At 39.3% G+C, this 23,207-nt stretch overlaps 2 protein-coding genes across 7 annotated transcripts; one reads left to right on the top strand and one right to left on the bottom strand.

Annotated features, from left to right (window-relative positions):
- The first annotated feature begins 1,479 nt into the window (after window positions 1–1,479).
- On the top strand, window positions 1,480–7,693 carry gpx3 (glutathione peroxidase 3). The gene is made up of 5 exons (XM_034093204.1): window positions 1,480–1,601; window positions 4,753–4,900; window positions 4,987–5,104; window positions 6,561–6,660; window positions 7,175–7,693. Exons 1-5 carry the CDS (start codon window positions 1,521–1,523, stop codon window positions 7,394–7,396), a joined length of 669 nt encoding a protein of 222 aa, XP_033949095.1. The 5' UTR covers window positions 1,480–1,520; the 3' UTR covers window positions 7,397–7,693.
- Window positions 7,694–7,854: 161 nt separating this feature from the next.
- tnip1 (TNFAIP3 interacting protein 1) lies at window positions 7,855–22,812 on the bottom strand. 6 transcript variants are annotated; one of them, XM_034092437.2, is made up of 19 exons: window positions 22,709–22,788; window positions 19,803–19,955; window positions 18,638–18,820; window positions 17,975–18,118; window positions 17,766–17,824; window positions 17,608–17,667; window positions 16,745–16,954; window positions 14,332–14,426; window positions 13,711–13,867; window positions 13,331–13,423; window positions 13,152–13,217; window positions 11,886–12,017; window positions 11,444–11,572; window positions 11,223–11,360; window positions 10,994–11,119; window positions 10,765–10,848; window positions 10,185–10,397; window positions 9,855–9,939; window positions 7,855–9,493 (listed from the first exon to the last, which is right to left on the bottom strand). In XM_034092437.2, exons 3-19 carry the CDS (start codon window positions 18,783–18,785, stop codon window positions 9,375–9,377), a joined length of 2,058 nt encoding a protein of 685 aa, XP_033948328.1. In that variant the 5' UTR covers window positions 18,786–18,820; window positions 19,803–19,955; window positions 22,709–22,788; the 3' UTR covers window positions 7,855–9,374. The 6 variants fall into 6 exon arrangements, with proteins under 6 accessions (XP_033948328.1, XP_033948331.1, XP_033948332.1 ...); XM_034092440.2 differs by having other exon boundaries at window positions 7,855–9,490; window positions 22,709–22,787; XM_034092441.2 differs by having other exon boundaries at window positions 10,185–10,307; window positions 22,709–22,786.
- Between the last annotated feature and the right edge of the window lie 395 nt (window positions 22,813–23,207).

Genomic DNA, 23,207 nt, shown 5'->3' with positions numbered 1-23,207 from the left:
CACTTTTTCTGCATACTAATGAGATTGAAATGGCATTTGTATTACTACTCAGGTACGCAGCACTACCTGTCAGCCAATAAAACAAGTTTATTTCCATGCAACTCTCTGATTGGCCTGGTGGTGACCAATCAGAGTCACCATCAGAATGCCTCTGTTGCATTCACTGAACACGGGAAATTACAATTCTGCCATCCTCTAGGTAAAGTACGGTAAATGTATTATATTATTGAGGGAGAATTTGTCCGGGGCCTACCCCAGGCAACGCCCATGAGAGCAAGGCTGCTACCATCGCATCTTATCGTGTCAGTTACGTTCTTGCGAAACACATGAAGTCTTTCAAAGACGGCGAAGTTGTGAAAGAAGCTTTCCTGGAGGCTGCCGACGCGCTTTTGGGGACAGTAAAAATAACAGTACATTTCAACAGGTTTTTGATATAATAAAAACTCAAGTTAGATACCGTTATTTATCAGCTGTAAGTTTTAGTTTGTTTGAACTCATTCATTATAATTATTGTACAAAATGGTATAAGAATGCAAACTTAAATTGATTATAGTCTATTATCAATTCAGGTTAAGAAACTAGTGTTGCTTGCATCCTATTTTAAAGGCATTTCTTTTTATACTCTACTAAAGTGCAACAAAAAAAGGGTTTGATTCTATTAATTTTGTCTTTTTTATTGCACTTTGGCAGCAGATTCCTGTGTAGCTTCAGATCTGAGTTGTCTTATTAGTAAGCCTAATTTATACTTTTGTAGCGACACTATTTTTATATAATGGCAAAGAAAGGATTCAGAGTATTTTCTTTTTTTCCTGTGTCATATGTGGCAGCACTGTTCAATGTTTCTTGAAAACATTACCCACTGTAGTGTGTGACGTGTGAATAAACTCCAACTCCGTATCAACAACACTGTTGTGTAACTTCAGTTAAATACTTGTATGTGTGTAGATTAGAAAGATGTAAGATAAAGGATGCAGTATTTTATGAAGTATTAATCGTACAAAGGTCAGTTTTATTCAAGTAGAAGTGTGTATTTACCTGGTAGTAATGGCTACGCTTCTCTATTTGGACTGGTAGATCTCAGCAGACTGGCAACTTTAAAAGTAGCTCTCGGTTCAAAAAAGGTTGGGCACCCCTGGGGTAGAGGCTTAAAGTTAGTTGGATCATAATGTTTGTCAATTAAAATTCAAATATTACTGTAAAAACAGACATTTGGGTGTAGGTCACAATTCTGAATCATAAAACGTTTAAGGATTTCATAAAAGTCCATCGGAGCAAGTGTTCTCATCAAGTCTAGGTTTCCAGAGTTTGAAATAGTAATTGTAAAGTAAAAGACAAGCACTTTATGTTCAATTACAGACAGCGTTTATCCATGCATGGGCCTATCTCACTGTGTACATTTCTAGCCACCAGAGGGCGTGGTTCAGCAGCTGTACGGCCCTCCGCGCCTCCGCCAGAAGACTTTATTAATCCCCAGGGAGAAGCGGAGAGACACTCAGAGCAACGTGTCGTGAGAGGACGACATGATGCGACCCCTCTTCCCGCTGCTGCTGCTCGGTCTGCTGCGACCATTCACCGCTGGATGCCCACTGGCACTCACACAGGTAGGCCACCTGTTGATATCCGCCAAAACACCTGCATCTAATCACTCCAGATAGATATACAGATGACATCACTCTATTTTCTAATGATGCACTTCACAGCTGGTAGGTTCACCCTGATTAAACTGCACAAGGCGAGCTGGCTATTTTGTTAAATGTATGATTGATTTAATGATGTGAAATGTCTAAAAGGTCTTAAAGATATATCGTTTTTTTTTCAATGATATTCAAATAGATTTGGGACTCATAGGGCTGCTGCAATACCAACCTGATCTCACCAGAATGCGTGACTCCACCACGACTCCTTAACACCACAATGCGTGGTGGAGTCACGAACTTTGTTACATTTGCGTGTCGGCACCACGCAAACAACCCCAATGTAAAGTGAATGAGGCTCCTTTGTCGTGGTGCACACACGCATTTCTACAACGTGCATTGTGTGTAATGCAACTGTTAATTTTATTACATTAGTTTGTTTTTAAGGAAGGCCAGAGCTTCAGCTGTGTCAAATAGATTGTTCCCTTTTAGTTAACGTTATTTAAAAGATAATGATCATGTCTTGTATTACGAGCGTCCATTCCCATTGGATAACGGAGAATTTTACACCCGGAAGTAAGTAGCCTATTCTCCTTACTGTCGATTGATTTTACAGTGATATCTGCACTACTCATCGACTAAAAAACACCAAATTGTCCTTGTTAATTACACAACATTGATTGGTTTGAATTGTGTGCAATGCTTTTGTATTTTCCCCCTTCGATTCGGAGAAACAAATATATTTTCGGGGTTTTTGGACGGCAGAAGACACTACACTACCCAGAATCCTCAGCTATCGTTTGGGACTACACCATGAACCCCGTGATCAGTCCTCAAGTTCTTTGATTGGTTGACCTCCAACTGCATTCCATATAAAAAAAAACGTTTCGTAAAAGAGAAAATCATACTTTATTCAGCAGTGCTTGCTTTACTCTTTGATAGTCATCACATGAATGCATTGTAATAAATGGTTTGGCTGCATTAAATATTACACATCTGTCTTAGTTCTTTATTTATCTACAGAGATCGGGCATCAGAATACACCGGAAACTATTCTTTTACCGTTCTGTTTTAATTTCACAATAAAGTTAGTAGTAATATTTTGTTTTGATATTATTGTTTTTTATTAACTACTAGACGACTGGGTCATGTTAAGACCATCTTTTTTTGGTTGCTATGGGTTTTTTCCATCGCTTTTGTGTTACAAATATCAAAACAATAACAAAATAATATTCGTCGTAAACTAAACCGGAAACAGCAGTATATTTTATTTTGTTAACACTGTAAACTTGACAGCCTTTTAACCTATGCTTTTAACCCAAACCACCTACTGGTTAAAGCACGTTATTACACGTTTAGAGTAATTGCAATGCAGGAAGATTGTGTTGCTTTTTAATGACTGTTTAAAATGCCTTTTTCTTAATGTCTTTCATTTTTGTAACGCACTTTTGAATGTGTTATATTTTATGAAAACATTCAAATATTAAGAGTACATACAAAATAGTGGGAAAGTAGAAGGTCAATTATATAAATATAGAATAGAAAATATCAAGAAGATACTCAAATGATATCTAGAGTAAAACAGTTTAGTGCCTGATAGGAGGATGTGCTAACTAATAAGGCTTTATTTAAAGAAATGTGCAGAATACGACAGTGTAATGGTGGAAGTATACACACATTGATAGATGTCTTGTAATGCACTGTTGATGAACCTGTGACCCAAGTTGTTCATTCATTGCATAACTACACTGTTGTGTGTATGATATGTCAATAAACCTTAGAAAATCTTGAAATCTTGAAAGGGATGTGCAAAATAGCAATTATATACAGTCTTTAATGAACTATTAGAGAATAACGAGTAATGAATGTGCTTTAAACGGATCTGCAGATAAATATTTAGTCTTCTCAAGCAACCAACTATCAAATATCTCGCCTGATTGTTGGCACTTGACAATCACCTTCACTGAATTTCATTCAGGTGTAACTAAAGTCTGGGTAGGACACGTTCTGGGTAGGACACGTTCGATTCCTGTTTTGAATAGTGTGCCGTCGATGGGTTTCATTCCATTTCAAAGTCCTTTTGGACGCTCTGTGTAAACGTCGCGCATCCAATCACAGAGGTTGAGGACTGATCACGGGGTTTGTCAAGATAAGCACATGGTGTAGTCCCAAACGATAGCTGAGGATTCTGGGTAGTGTAGTGTCTTCTGCCGTCCAAAAACTCCGAAAATATATTTGTTTCTCCGAATCGAAGGGGGAAAATACAAAAGCATTGTACACAATTCAAACCAATCAATGTTGTGTAATTAACAAGGACAATTTGGTGTTTTTTAGTCGATGAGTAGTGCAGATATCACTGTAAAATCAATCGACAGTAAGGAGAATAGGCTACTTACTTCCGGGTGTAAAATGCTCCGTTATCCAATGGGAATGGACGCTCGTAATACAATACAGGGGACATGATCATTATCTTTTAAATAACGTTAACTGAAGGGAACAATCTAGTTGACACAGCTGAAGCTCTGGCCTTCCTTAAAAACTAACTAATTTAATAAAAATAACAGTTGCATTACACACAATGCACGTTGTAGAAATGCGTGTGTGCACCACGACAAAGGAGCCTCATTCACTTTACATTGGGGTTGTTTGCGTGGTGCCGACACGCAAATGTAACAAAGTTCGTGACTCCACCACGCATTGTGGTGTTAAGGAGTCGTGGTGGAGTCACGCATTCTGGTGAGATCAGGTTGTGCAATACACATATTGTAATTACAGTGTTTTTTGTTGTTGTTAATTTAAGGGAAAGTGACGTGGATGAATACAAATCATTGATACTAGTGGGTGAAATGTTAGGCTACAAACCAACATGATCAATTATGTCAATTCCATGCCAAAGCCTAACAGTGGCAGAAGATGGCAGTTGTAGAAAATGTAAATCTAAAGCAAAACTTATCCTGTCTAGCCAGATATGGTAATGTCGAAGGCTTTTTTGCATACATGTCCAGCAAGCATCTTTTTTAAGCAACACGTACTACACTAAGAAAAACATAAGCATTGTATTGGCTGTTGGCCTGTGAAAACGAAGCTAATCTGCTGTGACCTGCGTTTGTACTCCCAGCGGTGTGAACCAATAGATGGTGACATTTACAGATACCATGCAAACACTCTGAACAACGAACGCACTGTGAACTTCAGCGACTACAGGGGCAAGAGTGTCCTCTTGATCAACGTGGCCACCTACTGAGAATACACCTTCCATTATGGTGGTAAGAAACACCACAAAAGCCATATTTTTTTATGGAACAGTATTAGAACAAATCAGCGCTCTCTAATTTATTTTTGTTATCATCAGAACTGAATGCACTGCACGAAGAGATGAAACCTCTTGGACTCACCATTCTCGGCTTTCCCTGCAACCAGTTTGGGAAGCAGGAACCAGGGCAAAAACATGAAATTCTGCCAGGTCTAATGTGAGAAATGTTTCTCTTTAATGCAAATCAGTATTAGGACAGCCACAACTCAGTAAAAAAAACAACACATTGAACCCAATCCAAATAAATAAAGTAATGTTCCCTTTTCCTCCTAAATGAAAGCTTTTTGGAAAGTTTAAAGTCCGTAATACTTGATGTTTTGTATTGCTTTAAGACATGAAAACATGAGAATTTAAGTCTCAAAGCCTCAGTCACACTACCCTATACATTGCACGGTTCTGTAACTTAAGAACCTACAAAGCTGGATGCAGAGAGGAATTTGCAATCATGGTAAATCCTCTTCAATCACCAAAGCTTCATTTAATCAGGGAAAACATCCTTTGGCAATACGATCAGTTTCTGTTAGTGGCCTCTGTTACACACATATATCTTATGTCTCAGGTTCCATCAGCGAGCCATAGCAAAGCCACTGCAATAGATGTGTTTTTCCTCAGCTTGTAGTGAATGTAGTGCCAGCTGGATCATTCTACAGAAAAGGTGGAATCTGGGTGATACAAATCTGCTGAAATATATTCCTTCTAAAAACATCTAAAACCTGTTAAATAGCAATAACTAACTCTTAACTTGATGAATCCACAACAAGTAGAGCTTAAAGTATTTTTATTTTTTTTATTATTTTTATACTTTATACAAAGCTTATTTGTATAGGAATATCACTGGTGTTACCAGGAAGATGAGTAACACCAGTGACAATTTGGAGAAAACACTACCATTTTAACAAAATGGCTGCAATGTGTCAGACCAAATGTGGCTTCAGTCAATATCAAAATCGTTTAACTCTTCAATACAATACATTTTCCCATTCAAATGTTCACCCCTAGGGCTATGCAATGAGTAACATTAATGACAGACTTGAAAGACGCATGTAAAATATGAAGATAAAATGACAGCTTTAACAAACAAAGTAAGAAGTATCTGACTTTCCTTATGTCTTTGTCCACTGCACTGCCTCAAATGATCTCTTGTTACTTCAGAGACAGTACATTATTTCAAAATAAAAGCGTTTTGTGTGGCAGTAACACCAATGACGTAATTTTGGGTTATTAATAATAATTTGCGTTTTTTTTTTTTACCATTTCAGTGTTATATTTAATGTTATGTAAATAAAAATTAGATTTATTGAAAAAAAAAATCTTTTAAATTACAACTATAGGCTCCACTTCTATGTATGATCAAAGTGACAAGGCAGTTCCTTGAACTTGGCATTTTAAATAAATTGCAATTTACGTATAAAACTATTTTTTATTTAGTACCATTGCAAAGACAATCTCTATTTATTCAACATGAATGTGAGTATTAGGTCAACGTCATGTATTTTGGTGTCTGCAAAAGTAAGTGACAGCACTTCCACCTTTTCTGTAGAATGACCCAGCTGCCAAGCCCAAAGTGCTCACAGTTCTGTCCACTGATAAGCTGCCCTCTTCCTGAATTCCAGGCATGTTAGACCAGGCAACGGATTTGTTCCAAACTTCCTGCTGTTTGAGAAAGGTGATGTCAATGGAAAAGACGAGCAAGAGGTTTTCACATTCCTTAAGGTACGTCTCTGTGTGATTACATTCTTAAATACCTGATATACATCAACTCGGAGTTATTCAAGCATAATTTAAAGGTTTAGTTTACTAAGCAAAATGGATGATTTGCGCACCCACTCGGAAATGCCTTCAAATTCCCTCAACTGGAGTTTCTGGTTTTTTGATTGCCACTTTACTTTATTTATACTTTAGTTACTCTTTACTTTGCAAATGTCTAAATTATAAATACAGAATACAAATCTAATAATATATCCTTGTGGATTAAACTATACCACAGTAAATAAAGGCATTAAAGAGAGCTCTATTTTTAGCTGCAACGGTAGGGTGATGATTGCAGACATAATTATAATCCAGTAATATAAAGTATAAGATTCTGAAATGGGTCTCCCTGCTTGTACTTTATGTACAGTTTTAATGCAGGACTTGTAACGGAGTGTTATCTGCATTATTGTATTAAGTCAGAGATCTGAATAGTTCTTCCTGCATTGTGTGACATCTTGTCCTTTGTGCCACGCAGAAATCATGCCCTCCTGTAGGAGAGCTGTTGGGCGACCCCAGCAGGTTGTTCTGGGGGCCCATGAAGCTCAGCGACATCAAGTGGAACTTTGAAAAGTTTCTGGTGGGCCCAGACGGGAAGCCAGTGATGAGGTGGCACCCAAGTATCTCCATTCCTCAGGTCCGAGCTGACATCCGCAAATATCTGCTCCTGCAACTATACCCATGGCAGAGGTTAAATTAGATCGCCTCACGCAGTATTGTCCAACTTATGAAGTACCAGGATAAGTAGAGCTTATGTTGAATGTAAAAGATAGTAATGTCAACAGATTCTGATCTATGAAAATGGCATGCTTAATGAAGAGGAGGCTTGAAAACAGTAAATCTGTGGTGCCTCTTCGGAGTCTGGGGTTCAGGACGGCTCTTCAGTGCATTCGAGCCGCACTACTACCCCACAGCATTATGTCCATTTCTCATCCCAGGACCTGTTAGCCATTACATCATACACTTTAATTACTTTGAATAAATCATGGAAATCACACCGATTTGTGAAGTATTTTCTCAACAAGAAGCTGATATTATGTGGGTGTCCTGTTATAGAAAGGTGAACATGTAGCACACTTGTGGCAACGACATTTCTAAAATGCAATTAAAAAAAACGGGGAAAGTATCAACATGAATAAGTAGGGTAAGATGCTAGAAGACATTTAGAATAGATTTATTAAGCCAGTCAAATACAAAAAGTCTCACATGTGCTTTTGCCTACAGCAAAAAAGAAAAGGCTACAAACCAAGAAAATACAACTGCCAGTAATTACAGCATACCTTTCAAAGTGCAATTTCTCATTTCAGCTCTCACCCATTAGGATTTTGTTCCCTGTAACTAAAATGGTTTGATAAAATTGGAGCCTTTTTCTAGTTCATCTGCGCACGTTTTGAGCCCTTCATCTGACATACTAAGGAAATTGAATGGGTATTCAGTTAAACAGTGGCTTGATTTGAGATGATCCTTTTATACTGGTAGAGAATATTATCTCTGGGTGTGTATCTGTTGTATCAGGGGGACTTTACTTTGTATCACATCAGTTAACAGGACTGTCTGCATGGGAAGGATTGCTGGTTGTTGAAGTAGACAGCGCAGCCAGACATCCTGGGAGAGGTCTGGAGCAACTGAACTGCCGTTATAACAGCTCTAGGATTTCCAAATACTGATGAGAATCTTCCCCTTTCTTTATCTTACACATATATTGAATGAGTCCGTACTAGTTGAGATTAAACGCAGTAGAGGAAGGCAGTTATTGCCTTAAGGATTTGTTGTTCTAACTTCTATTTGGGGTCTTAACTGTGGTACAAGATGCCGTTAGATGAGTATGAATACTGCAATGAGTGGTCAAATCAATTGTAATCAAGTAGAAGTGTTGTGTTTAATGAGATTAGGTCCATCATCATGGGAAAAAAAGGCTGTGTATGTTCTGTGCATTGTGTATTGTGTCTGATACAAACATACAATGTCAATAGCTACAATATATTTGGATTACACTAACAACATAGAAAGAACAGCATTACTAAAGACAATGATTTACACTTAGTCAATGCAACTATCAAAACAGCAGGTTATAAATAAATTATCAATAATCACAATCATGTTTTTGGTATGATACCATCAAAATTCATTTCCCAAAATCTTTGTATTTCAACAACCACTTTTGAACAGTTACACGTATGGGACAGTTCTAAAACATCAATGGTATTGAAGAAATCTTCATAAATCAATCAACATTCACATTATAAACTATGATTTGATGTACGTATATAATCATTCATTGTTGGAATGAGTATATGTTGTCTTAGTCATATTGGGGAATGGCTTCCTGTAACCCTACAAGTACCAAACTAAGTGTCCAGTTGTTACATCTTTGCAGTGATACAAGCACATAGGTATATTTTCTGGAGAAAAAAAAGAATGCTAATTATTCCAACTTATTTAACAAATGACTTCAGTTCCTGATAAAAAAAAAAAAAGTCTAAATAATATTTCATGTATATATTCAGAATAGCGAAGTGTTTCACAAATAGCCTTATAAAACGCAAGTATAAACAACATTACAATAGGATATCTACAGTTCAGTAGGAAAATTATAGATCAAATCACACCTTGTCAACTCAAAAACAAACTGATGTCATGCTACTACCCAGACTCCGTTTGGTGGGTACGGTGATGCTTTAGTGCTTTCCAGGGTCAATGTTCTGTCGCTCCCTTTTTCCAAATCCTGCTGCTGTCGCTGCTGCCGACGCTGCTGCGGCTGCTGAAGCTGCTGCTGCTGCTGCTGCGGACTGATCTACTGACACGGAAAGACAAGACTTGGTTATGTTCAGTCATAAACTTAGCTTTACACACTTTTCACTTTGAATGGATAAGTCCACATTTAGCTGTGGTGTTATGTCATCCTATAAATTGAGCAGCAAATCTCATGTAAAACCAAAAGCAGAATGTATTGATCCGTGTAGCCACGGGTAGGGAACTCAAATAATTGAGAGCCTACATACTGCTACAAATGCATTGTTGGTCTTTTAAAAAGTCTTTATATTGAAGATAAGGAAAAATACACAAGCTGTATGCTTTGAGATATAAAACACAAATGTGATTTACAACAAACCTTTGGAATAAAAAAACAATAGTGTGCTTGGCTGGCTGTACCATACCTGCATTTTCTGGTGGTGGTCTTGAACTTTCTCCTACTGCTCTGGCCCCTCTGGGCTGTGGGAATGACGATTGCCAAGGAAAACCCTGACCAAAGAAAAAGCACCAATTTAGTTAATCACTAAAAATCCCCATTTATCAAAAACAGCAGCCCTACAGCTTAACCTAACAATGTTAATTAAATGTAAGCGTGGCTAAGTTGAGCTATAGTTAGACCTAATGACAAGTTCCTCCCAAGACATAAGGGGAGTAGAGGGAAGAGAGAAAAGAGCCGTGTTTCCTCAGTGAACCAGAGTCGCTCCTTAGACAGAGGGGCCTTGGAGGGCCCTTACCGGGGTAACGGGCTGGAAGTCTCGTATGGGGGGCGGTGCTGCGGCTGTGGCGTTGGCGCCTGCTGCATTGGGCATCCGGGGAGGGAAGTGTACCGGCCAGCCTTCAAGGCCCTGCGGTCCCACCTGCACAAAGGGACCACAGTAGGGGGGGCTCAGCGGGCCGTTCACTGAGCCTGACGTGAGGTCTGAGGTACATCTTTCCTGCTGCTGCCCCTACGAGGGAGCACAAGTACACACGTGATCCCCAATCAGTGCACGGCTGCTACTCTCAGCGAGGACACTGTGACCTTGTCATGGCACGGGCCCGCGCTGACCTTCACCCTAGTGCGGCGGCCCCCACTGTGGGAACAGTGCACTGACAAACACTCTAACCCGAGTAAGGCTTGGTGTAAGAACTTATTGCAGTCGGTTGAATGACTGCATTCTATCACAAGGGGGCGCTAGTCTGCAAGGTTTGACTCATATCCTCCTGCATGACGCATGCCAACTCTCAGTGACTGCATTGTCCCTGATTAAATGTAATTCACATTTCAACATGTCGGCAACACTTCTAGAGTCAGATCTGAGCTGCAGCCAGTACCTGTTTGTGATGCTGCATCTGCAGTCTCTCCAGCTTGCATCTCTCCGTACGTTCTCTCTGACACTCGTTCTGTGCCTGGTGAAGCTGAACCAAAAACACAATAACACAATTAGTGGAGAAAAAAACAAGAGTAATTCAGTTATGATTGTAATTTAATGCAAGAAAGAAAAAAAGCATTTGTTATCATGCCACACACACAAGACAGTTAAACTGTAAACACACAGCTTACCTGATTGGTCAAATTAGTGATCTGACCCTGGAGTCTCTCAACTTGCCGCCTCAAGTCCTCCTTTTCCTCGTTCATTCGCTCCCTGTCACTTCTCTCTTTTCTGAAGTCTTCTTCAAAGATCTTTACCTGAAGTGCAAAACAACACCAAATACAATCAGTTGAGGAAATGAACGTACAAGTGCAAAAAGAACCATGTACGTGTGAGTGTATATTTCAAGTAAAAACTGACCTGTTCCTTTAGTACAGCAATTTGAGTGAGCAGTTCCTGTTTCTTCAGGTTATTGGCTGCATCGGGAAAGTTAGCCTGACCCGGTGGTTTTTGGGAGGATGATGAAGGGGTGTGCAGGTTTAAGGCTTCCTCTAAGGCCTGAAGTAAGACAAAACAAGTATTAGAGGAAACGTCTCTGTGGAAAAGATGCAGTAATAGATGGAGAGATGAAGTGCACTCACCCTGTTGAGGCGTTGGATCTCCTTCTCCTGGTACTCCCTCTGTTTGCTGAGGGGCAGCAGCTGATCTTGCAGGTAGCGAACCTTCTGCTTAAGCTCAGTGGTCTCAGAGTTCAGGCACTCCTTCTCCCCCTGAAATAAAAACACACGGAAAACATTGAAACACCTTTCTTATTTCATTCAAGAAATCGCTCAAAACTCACATTTTCACTCTTTTCTCCAGCTCCCAATCCAATAGCGCCTCGCCCTTAATCCACGTAGTTTAGCACTTTTTACTTTTGTTGTTATTTTTCGTCTTTAATTGCTTGTAAACCGCTATATAAATTACTATTATTATTATTATTATTCTTAGTATCTGAATACAATTTTTCCTCCCTGTTTCTATGTCCAAGTTTGAAATGATAGACCTGTTTCCACCTTGGTTTTGAGTCTTGGTGGTTCTCACCTGCACATTTTCAATCTTGGACTTGGCCAGCAGCAGCTTCTTGTCATAGTCGCGCTGCCTTTGCTCTCGCTCTGCCTCCAGCTCCAGCACAGTTTTCTGGGACTCAGCCAGCCGTTGTCTGAGGTCTGTGATCTGGAGAGATGTTTTAAACCATTTAGTCGTGTACAGAATTCACCCAGTACACAGTTCTAAAATCCAATTCTCATGAACACAAACCAAAATGAAAACAAATAGTTATCTGATAACATCTATCTGGTAAAGATAGACATCAGCTGTTGTGTGTGTTTAGATACAGCTTTAGAAATGTGTGTTATACAGTTATAAACTAAACCACAGCAACAAGGAGACATTCGAGAACACACGCAGTTCTGTTTTGTGTAAAATATGAACAAACCGAGTGACGCAAATGGATATATATCTAGGGTTCTGCGGTGTAAACCCAAGGCTGCATGGTGTCCGCGTACCAAGGTGTGAATGTAGGTTTGTTCATGATTGTGGGTGTGCACACGCGTAGGTGTGTGAGTATGAGTGTGAGAGTTTGTGCATATGTGTGTCTCTGCTGCCCTCTGACTGCACCGCAGGAGGAAGTCAGCGGGTACCAGAGAGGTGAGGGGAATTCTCACCGAGGTGTGACAAGCCTTGTGGTAAGTATGTTCAGATAGCAAACTATTGCAAGATTGCACCTTTCCACTGGACAAGCATATAAAAAAAAAACACATTGACGCGCACACAGACACACACACACGCACAGGAGCTTCACTGCCAACTGATGCAAACAAACATCAGAGCCCTCTGTTCCTTAAAGGCATTTCCAAATTGCAAAATGCCTGCCATGTGTCAACTCACTTACAAAAACATGACAACTTTGATGGAAAGGGAAAACTTTTTTTATTCTTCCACTGGTATGATGCTAAATGTGTTCATTTCAAACCAAAGGGCTATCCATTCTTAGCACAAACATTACTTTATATTTAGTGAACAATGTAAAGATACTACATTTTTGCAATGTACTGCACATGTTTCCTTGTACAATTTACAAGTGCTTTGAATATAATTTTCTTGAAAATGTCTTTAGAATTAATCAATCGAAATTAAGCGTTTAAAAAATGACCATACGTTGAACTTGTTTGAGTTAGACTTGAAATGGCAAGAACATGTTTTTTAGAGGAATTAGACATGAATTCTCCGATGACGTCTCTATAGAAGTTGAATACACAGCAATGTCCTCCCACACCCTTCACAACAGCTGTAAAGTCATTACTGTACCTTCTGTTCAAACTGTGACTTCATGGAGTTCCACTGAATGTCCCACTGCTTGTTCACCTCCAGTACCTGGAAGGATTGGCAGAAAGCGAAGCAAATGACAATCGACATAGGAAACTAAGCACAGAGACTTTCCCCTATGGCTCAAAGAGGATGAGCAGTAAGCACAGAAAAAGACTCACATCCTTTCTCTGCTTCTCCAAAAGCTTGATCTTCTTTTCATACACCTCGACATCACAAGGCTTAGTTGGGGTTTTCTCTGCAGCTTTTCCACTCTGGGGGCACACAAAAAATGTCTTAATGCACAACATTCCTCCATTACTGTAACATCACATGGTGACTGGGGAAGTTTTAAGTCACAAGGTAATTGAGGAGCTTTTTCTTAAAAGGGTAAAGCTTTAAATAAAAATGTATATGCCATGTTAGCGGAACAGAGTTATCAATATGAAGTCATAAAGGCAGGTCAAGTTTATTTATATAGCACCTTTCAACACAAGGCAATTCAAAGTGATGTCTGTACATGGTGAAAAAAACATGTTACTATGTAATTTAATTGAACTACCTTCTGCGGTGTGGTGGCCTCCATCTTGGGTCTCACAGCGGCTGACTCTTCCTTCACGGGCTCCTCTTTGGCCTCTGGAGCTTCGGTGTCAGGTGGCGCTGTCGTTGATGCCGCTGCTCCTCCTGTGACCAGCTCCTTAAGTTTCTGATTCTCCTGTCTGAATAGGCAAGGAAAGGAAAATGATAGTGTTTGTGAGCAAGGTCCCTTCCCAGAGGTTGTTGAAGTTTGAACAAGGCTTCAGGAAGTTCCTTTGGGAAGAACCTACTATGCCCGCTGGGCTCAATGACGCAAACAGAAAGCAGTGGTATAATCCCCCATCAAAGTGAAAGCAAGTGTCAAAATGCAGGACAAAGTAAAAGTAGTGTAGGATTTGTCATCAAATATGAACAGAGGGCTGCTTTCAATACATTCAAAAGGTTAATGAGAAACAAAATGGTCCTATGGTTGGAAAGAAAATTACCAGAGGAATTAGAATAATCTGTCAATAGTGGTTGCATTACTTGTAGGCAATACAGTGCAGATGTTAATATATATATTTGACCTTTCTACAGTACAGGTGCTGCTCCAGCAGAAGCAACACAAAGCACAGTCAAGTGAAAAAGAGAACATTAAACACATTACTTCAGATGATCCAAGTCATGATTCCTGATATGATGATCCTCTTCCATTTTCTTTCGAAGCTCATTGTTCTCCTGTCTGAGCTGCTCACAGAGAGTCTACAAAACCAGAAGAAACAATCACTTCAACACATAAAACTTGAATTCAAACATAATCCAAGTCATTGCCAATAGTGCCGTATTTATTTTTATTCTCTCCTCAGAAATATTTGTATTTGATTTTTTAAAGACAACAGCAAACATCAACACATTACACATGTACCCTTTCCCCTTCCCCAAACAGACCTGAACAATATGTGCAAGGATGTGACATCTCTTGAGCACAAAACTAAAAACAAGAGAGACAGTAGCTGGAAGTCTAGGACAATAGAAATAGTGCTGTATTTTTTAAAATAAAAATTAGGCCAAGTTGGTTTTTGGAAGTTCCAAGCCGTGACGCATTTTCACTGGTACTGGCAACAAATATGGAGCCTCCTCTTTATGTTAAAGATAATGTCATATAATCCCTAAGAAGTATTCTTTTCAGATTATACTGCAAGTCTAATTTTTTTGCAAAGCACTTTGTAACATTGTTAGAAAATAATGTTATTAGTTAAAAAGACAGTTTGCTCAAATAAGGAAAGCTTGAGAGGAGTGCCATGAGCAGTAATTTTTATAGTTGTTTGTGAGTGTCATGACGCAGCAAATGTTAAACCCACAGATAACTGTGTAAGACACCAGAACTGCTGTTGCAGTGGGAAAACAACATTAGTCAGAGAAGAACTTTGTACATACGTCATAAAAACTCAAATAACTTTATCCTCTCTCAATGCTCTACAAATATAAGATGCCACAAAACAACGTATTTCCAAAATGTATTTAAAGGAATGGTATGCTCATGACACTCATTTCTTTTAAATTATCATCCGATAAAACAGACCAGTCTCTGCCAGTCTCTCTCTCTCTTTTTTTTTTAATCCGATGACATTATCAGTGATTTTAAACTGATTATATACCGAAATAACATCAACACTGTGGGCGCCGCCATTTCCCGGACGTGACGTAATCCATGCGTTTGGTTTTCGAAGACACGTTGATCTCCATGTTATTTACTGTAGTTTCTCTCTTCAAATATGCCTCACTGTATCGCGAAATATTGCCATAATTCGGATAGGAACAATCCACGGAATGCTCGGTTCCATCTGTTGCCAAAAGGTAAGCATAAGAAGTACATTCGGAGGCAGTGGCTAGCGAAATGTGGCCGGCCCGAACCGAGAGATTTACAGGCTCATGTATGCAGCGAACATTTCACATTTCCGGACGACTACTCTGAGAGTATGATCAAACATAACATGGGATTTATAGAACAACCATTACTCAATGGAGATTCAGTACCATCGGTCTTTCTGGTCTCATCACCGACCAGGACACCAGTTCGGCCAGTAGAGAAATCGCCCTCTGCAAGTGTGAAGCGACGGAGGAGCAGAAGTAGTGCTCGGAGTAAGAATAAGGTATGTTATAGCGCATTTCCATTGCAGCGGCTAGCCCCGTTTTAACGTCCAGGCCAGGACAGTTTTTGGTGGCCTTTCCATATAGCGTAGTACCGGCTAGTGTGTATTTCCCCCCAGTTTTTCCGGCCCCATAAAATCGTGATTCTATGGCCAGGGACAACGAAGCGGAGTATGCTAAACTAGAGAGGGAATCGCTAGCAAGGGTGGTACTACATGCATACATATAGTATCTTATATCATCTTCCCATTATACACACATGCATTTCCAAACATTTGGACTACCTATGTTGCAAATGTATTATCTCTTCAATTTATACACGGCATCTATTGCACGTCTGTCCGTCCTGGGAGAGGGATCCCTCCTCTGTTGCTCTCCCTGAGGTTTCTCCCATGTTCCATTTAAACTGGGGGTTTTCTTCGGAAGTTTTTCCTTGTACGATGTGAGGGTCTTAGGACAGAGGGTGTCGTATTGTCATACTGATATGTATGGCTGAATTCCCCCATCCAATCTCTTCACATTGGTCAAAACTTGTTCCTCTGCTGACGAGTCCGAACTGAAATACCCCACCATGTTTCCGTGTGTTGACAAAGTGAACGCATGGATGACGTCACGACCATCACGTGACTACTGAAAATGGCAAAAATGGCGGCGGCCAGACGGAATATACAGGTCTTGATAAAAAAGAGCTATAAAATCATTATTTACCGGGGAATATCGCTGATTTCTTCAGGGTATGGTTTAAACATAACGTTTCACTAAATACTGAAGTTTTGATTAATTATCTAATGAGTGGACCATTCCTTTAACTATAATTACCATTATTACCAACCCTAGCTTCAAGTGCATATAAAGCCATGTTTGAAAAAGAAAAAGAGGTAATGTTAGCTTTGACATTTTATATTTCTGTCAGCAGCGGTGTGGCATACCTGTAGGAGGGAAGTCCTCTGTTCATTCTTCTGGACCTTAGAGGAAAGATGGTGAAACTCTACAGCCATGCGACCGAGGTGAGCCAGGAGCTGGTTGGGGTTGGACTCCTCTGCGAATATGCTGAAGGAGCTCTCTAGTCTCTTCAGCTGGCTGGCTAGCTCGAGGTTCTCCTGAGGCAGGACGGGGATTAACCCTGCCACTGACCCGGCCTGGAGATAACAGGTAAACAGTCAGTCAATGCTTCTCAAGCTGACTACTTACAAATGTAGTTCAACCAGCACAAAACCAAAAGAACACCATAGTGTAAGAGTCATGTTGCTTCTATTTCTATGAAAAGCCGCAGCTGATATATCTGGAGAGGCAAACCAGTTGTTCCTGTTGGATCTAAATATAGATATAGATCACAAAACAGAGTTGCTACGATTTTTACTACAAATATTTTGTTTAGGTGTGGGACTGTGCCAAAAAGGTTAACCATAGAATTTTATAATAGGTCAGGCTATCCAATGAAATTACTTTTTCGGCCTGAAATGTTCTGGCAGGTCCTATTAGGACATCCTTTAGGATGAAGTGTGTGACTGTGGATGAATCAGCCAGTAATAATCCTGGACTTTCCCCCGGGCTGACTCAGGCTGGAGCTACCAGTATTGAGTTTGATGGTGAGTCACCACACTAAGGATATGTTCCTAATATTAGGGAAATGGCTATATAGAGGAAAGGTTTAATTTAGCCTACATAAATCACACACAACAAATCACCTTTGGTAAATGTAAAGACTTTTGGAAAAGTACAAAAAGGCGAGTTCCTGTGATACTTGGAAAAAGATTTGTCATCATTTGTCACAAAAAAATCTGATACGTACAGTCAAGGCGTCGGAAGTCTTTCCATCTACATTCACAACCTCAAACTCCGCAGAGGCCTCCTGTAAAGAGCACAAATGTAAGTAGCACCAAAGTACTCGCAGTGCTAATTGCATCTATACACTTTTAGGAATAAAGTAAACATTCTCCAGGTACTTACATTAGGCTTCTCTGGTTGTAGGGCTTTTCCCAAACAGCTTGCTTGCTCCTCCTTTTGCTCTGTAATGGGGTTAAACATGATTTATGAAATAAGCCATTCAATAACAAGGTAAATACAACTTTAAGGTAGAAGAGCATGCCGTATGGTTACAACACTGCCCAGAGTAATATTAATAAAGTCATAATAATCCTCTGGTATGGGAGACCTACTTTGTGTCTCACTCTGAATGGGTCCCCCCATACAGAGACTGGCAACAAAGCTGGAGGACTTCAGGGCTTCGTTGTCTCTCACAAGTTCCTCCACTCGCTGCCGCAGCCTTGATGCCTCGGTCTGAGACTCTTCCAGCAAATCACCTGTAGGTTTCAAGGAGATCTTGTCTATATCCAGAAGTGCTTCACTCCATCAGCATGAGCAGTCATCATATATGATATGAAAGAGGTTTATCGAGACAGTACATATAAGTAACACTCCTTTGGTGATTCACACAAGGAGCAATCAGGCCGCTGTCATCGCATGCCAGCTTTTCAACAACCCCTCCCCAATGAAGAACATCAGGTTTTACTACATTCCACATTATTTTAGCTGCGTGACCGTTTCCCTCCCCTATGTGTTTATTCTTACTTTAAACTAAGTCATGTAGTCTATTAATGGCAGACACATGATGCCTTGTCTTGTCATTTTTAATGGTGAATTCAAAATGAAGATCAAAAAACTAATTTAGTGCTGCTGCCAAATGCAAGCTGCACACTGTTTACTACAATAAATAAACTAATGCTCTTGACATACACCAATCTGCAATAATGTTATCCTCATGTGTTAAGATTACTACTGTCCACAACTTTGTGGTACCCAAGCCGTCTTTAGGAACTTACCTAGACTCTTAAGACCCTTCATCCTCTCCCTCAACATGCTGTTCTCCTCCAGCAGCTGTCGGTAGCTGCTGCCCGCCCCGGCCTGCTCCCTGGCCTTAACCTCACTCCCGCCTGGATCATAGATGCGGTACGGGCCTTTCCCTTCCATCGCCGTTTCTCACTTCCTTGACATGATCCTCTGAACTGTGGAAAGAAGAGAAAAACTGTCAATTACAACTTCATTAAAAACATAAAAAGTACTGGAAACTACTCAACAGAACATAAAATAACACAGATTTTTGCTGAAGTTTCTTGTAAACAATAGGTGCTGACAGTAAAGACTTTAAACATGGAGGACTAAAGACTTGTGGTCCTCCACTGGTTTCAAGAAAGCATGGTAAACAGTTGCATTTGACTTAAAAGTGTAAAGTGTACTGATCAAAGAGTCAACATAAAATGTGGAAACCCAAATGTCATGCAGAGGAAGGAAACGAATGATCAGAACCTCTTATGTTACAGTGTGAGAACATCTAACAAATGTTGTTCCTGGTACTCCTTTGTCACAGATTAAATAGACACCACCCACTATGTAGTGTTTCTGCGTGTTACCCAGCAATAAAAAACGTTCAACTCTTCTTTCAGTTTATTTATAATTTATAGCAGGACGAGTGTAAACTATAGATGAAGCCCGTTGAAGAAAATACCGATCAGCCTTCAGCTTTGAGAGGACGAAAGCAGGAACAGAGTCATCGTTATGCTACCCTGGCAGAGTGAAACAAATGGCAGGAATGGGCTAACGTTTGTGATGGCTAAATATGACAAATACAACGTTCATAACCGAAGGCAAAAAGGACAAAAGCAGAGGGAACATCCCTAGATGTTACGTGAATCCTGCCAACAAACATCTACGCAGTAGACGAGAGTCAAATAAAGCACAATCTAGCAAATTATAGCTACCTTGATTGGCTGAAAAAGGCTAATATTAGTTTTCGCTGTTGTCATGCAAATTGCTAGCAACATCCTTGTTAGCTGTCGGCTAGCTAACACTAGATGACAGTGCGGGACAGTAAGCCGTTAGCTCCTCTTTTCTACCCACTACAGATATTTTAATCGATGCACGAAGTCGGTCCCAAAGTGGAGTTAAACGACAAACGAGAGAACAAAGAGGTCTCTGTTGTCTAGATACCTTTCAGCTCGCAGTGGCCTCTCTCGTCTCTCTGCCCAGACATCTATTGCGGAAGTGGTCTACTGGTCTATGCTGTAACCCGGGAATTTCCACCTCGTTTGATGTAAACAGCGAGTGACTGACAGCACGTCGGACCAATCAGGGCGCAGCTCTCTGTCAGCGGGGGAACCGTAATGTAAACATTAGATCGAAATGATTCACATATTCATAATTCATGGTAAAGATTTGATCAGAATGACTCAAGATGGCCTATACATTTGTACATAAATATATGGAAATAATCGCTTGCATGCCACAATGACACTAGGGTGAGTAACACTGCAGCCGGATCTTTGTCTTGTTTATTTAAATTAATTTCTTATCCTTTTTTAAATTGACAATTGACACTCATCGCGACTCGTCATATCGTCATAGTCCCAAGATGTTCACATAATTACTTTTTAACTCATTGATACATTTAGAGAAGGGGCTGGTGGGGTTTTCTGTGATTGCATCACACATTTCTTCTGAACTGGGGAATAAGGCCTAGTTCAAGGTACACTAAAGTGGGTGAGTCCACACTATGGGTCAATGAGAAATACATATATTGTATGTAAGCTGCTCAGAGATATATAATGTTTATATTGTGATAGGGCAATAAGTTATTGTATTCATCATTATTTAAACTGACATTAGTTTTCTTCATTAATTATTGTTTAGTATATATATACAACTAAAAACATGCTCTAACAAGGAATACATTTAGTAAATTGTGGTTTTTGAGTCTTCACATTTTATGACTAATCGATTAATCAATTAATTGTTCTAGTTTTTACTTAAATATGTTAATATATAATGGGAATATATTTACTTTCAAATAATACCGTGGTGAAATGTAAATAACATGATTTACTTGTCTTGAAGTAAAATGCAATTGACCTTTTAAAGGTTTTGTCAGTCAGTGCCACCATTTTTCAGAGCTTTATTTCAGGCCCTTGATTTACCAAACATGAACAATTCCGAACAATAGTGACATCTTCTGGGAAAAAAACCACAGGTCACCTGTGGTTTTTAATATATATAGAAATGTCTATGAATTACAATAGAGAAAACAAATACCACAGTTTGTCCACAAAAAACATTAAGGCAAACATTCTCGACAATGATTTAAAATGTCATGGCATCAGCCTTGGAGGTCTTATCTGGAAGCATGCTGTGCACAGGATATACCCAGTTTGCAAATGATGTTAGATTGCATGCTTTATTATCAGTATACAGTATCTAAACTAATCAGTATGAAAAGCTTGTTTTTTGTATTTATATCCCCACCATTATTACTTCCTCTAAGGGAAAGAAAGTGCACCAATAATATAATGCTCTAATAGAAACCAGTTAAGATTGAAACAGGTTTTCACGATACTGCTGTAGCTAGTTTCTTTTTTTGTGATAGTTGGTTTGACTCCCTTATAGATTTTGTAACACACATTTTTCAATTACAGGAAATAGGTCGGAAAAGTCAGTAAATAAGTACCTTAGCAGCTAGCTAATCTTAGAAAAATAAAATAGGTTAACTGAATTTATGAAATATACATTTACATGGTATTTTTCATACTGTAAAACTGATAAAAGAGTTCCGATTGTAATTATACCAACACGTTTAACTACAAATGTAGTTAGAATTTTTGCCATGTAGAGCAGTATACAACATTCATGTACTTGACTTAAGACAATAAGGGAATTAGTGAGAAAAGAGGCTACTATTTTGTCCTGACTGTGCTTAAAAACAATACAACTTATTTGACACTTCCTTTTATACAAATCTGGCTTTAACTGCCTTTAGTTCAATTGAAGAGTCACATGCCTCTTTTGTAATACAAAGAAAAAAAAGACAAACAATATACTTTTAACCTTGTATGTGGAACCTCAGTGAACCATTGGCCAGAATAAAGCAAACACACAGTTCACACAGCGTGCCAGCCGTGACCTTGTCCTTATTTATAGGAGCACAGTGTTTCAGTCTCAGGCTGATAAAATAACAAACAGGCCGGTGACTCTGAGCCTACCAAGCTCAAAAACAAAAGCCAGAGGATACAGGAAATGTCGCCTATCATTTAGTCTTCACGGGTAACAAACTGTGCACTTCGTTTTTTCCTCCCAGCTACTTATATATATAAATATTTGAAAGCATTTTCCATTGCACAAAGACAGAACAGTATGTATGTACCCCACCCTGTTGAGACAAAAGGACGGTCTAGTCTCCCATATCTAGCAGCGGGTATACGCAGCTGATAGTGATTAGCTCTGCACTGCTTAATACAAAACGTCCTTTTGTCAGCCTATAGTGACTCCAGCTGTCTTCTCGGGTCCTGAACTAAAGACACGTGCACCGGCTCCAAATATTCTCATAAACATTGTTAGTTCTAAGAGGATCTTCATATTACTTATTTTGAATGTATTTATTTTTTACTGAGAATCGAAACCCTAGACAACAAAGAATCCTGTGTGACAGATTGGCAAGCATATTTATGTGAGGCTGATGTAGAAATAATACGATTGATAAACAACACATTTCATGGTTAAGCTTAAATAGTGTTATTTTGTTCTTAACATAGATTTACCTCCATATTTGCTCTTAGTAAATAACAAACATATATTTCCGACAGAGTATTTGCCTAGGCAAGGAAGTACCCCAAATACAAACAAAAAAACATACAATAGAGATTGTAAGTTACAAATCAATCTTGTATAAGGAAGAAATCAATCTTTTAATGTTGTGTTTCCCTTTTATGTAATGTTCCAAATTCAAACTAACGTCATTCATTTCACTGACATCTTAAAGTTATTCAACCTGCCAGCAACACAACTATTGATAATAAATATAATTTGCTCTGTTACCTCCAATGTTAAAATAATAAACAACAACTCACCCACACATTCAGCTTCTGCCGGAGAGAGGCGCTTTTTAAGTAAACTGGTGAATGGGGGGAAGCAATTTCACTGAGACTTGGGGAATTCCCATAACCCAGTAAAATGGCCTGATACTGTACACAGTTGTTATCCAACTGTGTGGCCTGCCATCTTTATACAGTGGATTGCTGCACGTAAACCATGTGGCACACATGAATGCATGCTTACAAAACTGAATGGTATAGAATGCCACACAATATGACACATGACACAAAGAGAGGACTAAAGGAATATTTACAGATGACCTCTTATACTCAAGTATACAATGCTGCATGTGTTTTTATTGCATGATCAAATCATGATGCCACTTTAATTATTGCAACTGTAGATAAAAAAAAGTCACATTTTAAACATACACTCGTAAATCTCTAAAATATTTAAACCTTGGTGAATTTATTAAAGAGGAAAATCTAATCTGTTCTGAACAACACCCCAGTTCAAACGTCCCCAAGCTGTTAA

Source organism: Pseudochaenichthys georgianus, chromosome 10 (genome assembly GCF_902827115.2).
Source record: "Pseudochaenichthys georgianus chromosome 10, fPseGeo1.2, whole genome shotgun sequence".
NCBI classification, from domain to species: Eukaryota; Metazoa; Chordata; class Actinopteri; order Perciformes; family Channichthyidae; genus Pseudochaenichthys; species Pseudochaenichthys georgianus.
Note: the sequence above shows the minus strand (reverse complement) of the source record. Positions and strands in the feature narration are given on the sequence as shown.

Bases quoted from the DNA above. Each gene is read 5' to 3' on its own strand.
- tnip1 (XM_034092438.2), bottom strand. From the start codon at position 18,785: ATGGAAGGGAAAGGCCCGTACCGCATCTATGATCCAGGCGGGAGTGAG. The intron at 18,119-18,637 runs GTAAGTTCCTAA...TGAAACCTACAG, and splicing joins GAAGGGTCTTAAGAGTCTAG to GTGATTTGCTGGAAGAGTCT. The intron at 9,494-9,854 runs GTATGGTACAGC...TTTCCGTGTCAG, and splicing joins ACCACCACCAGAAAATGCAG to TAGATCAGTCCGCAGCAGCA.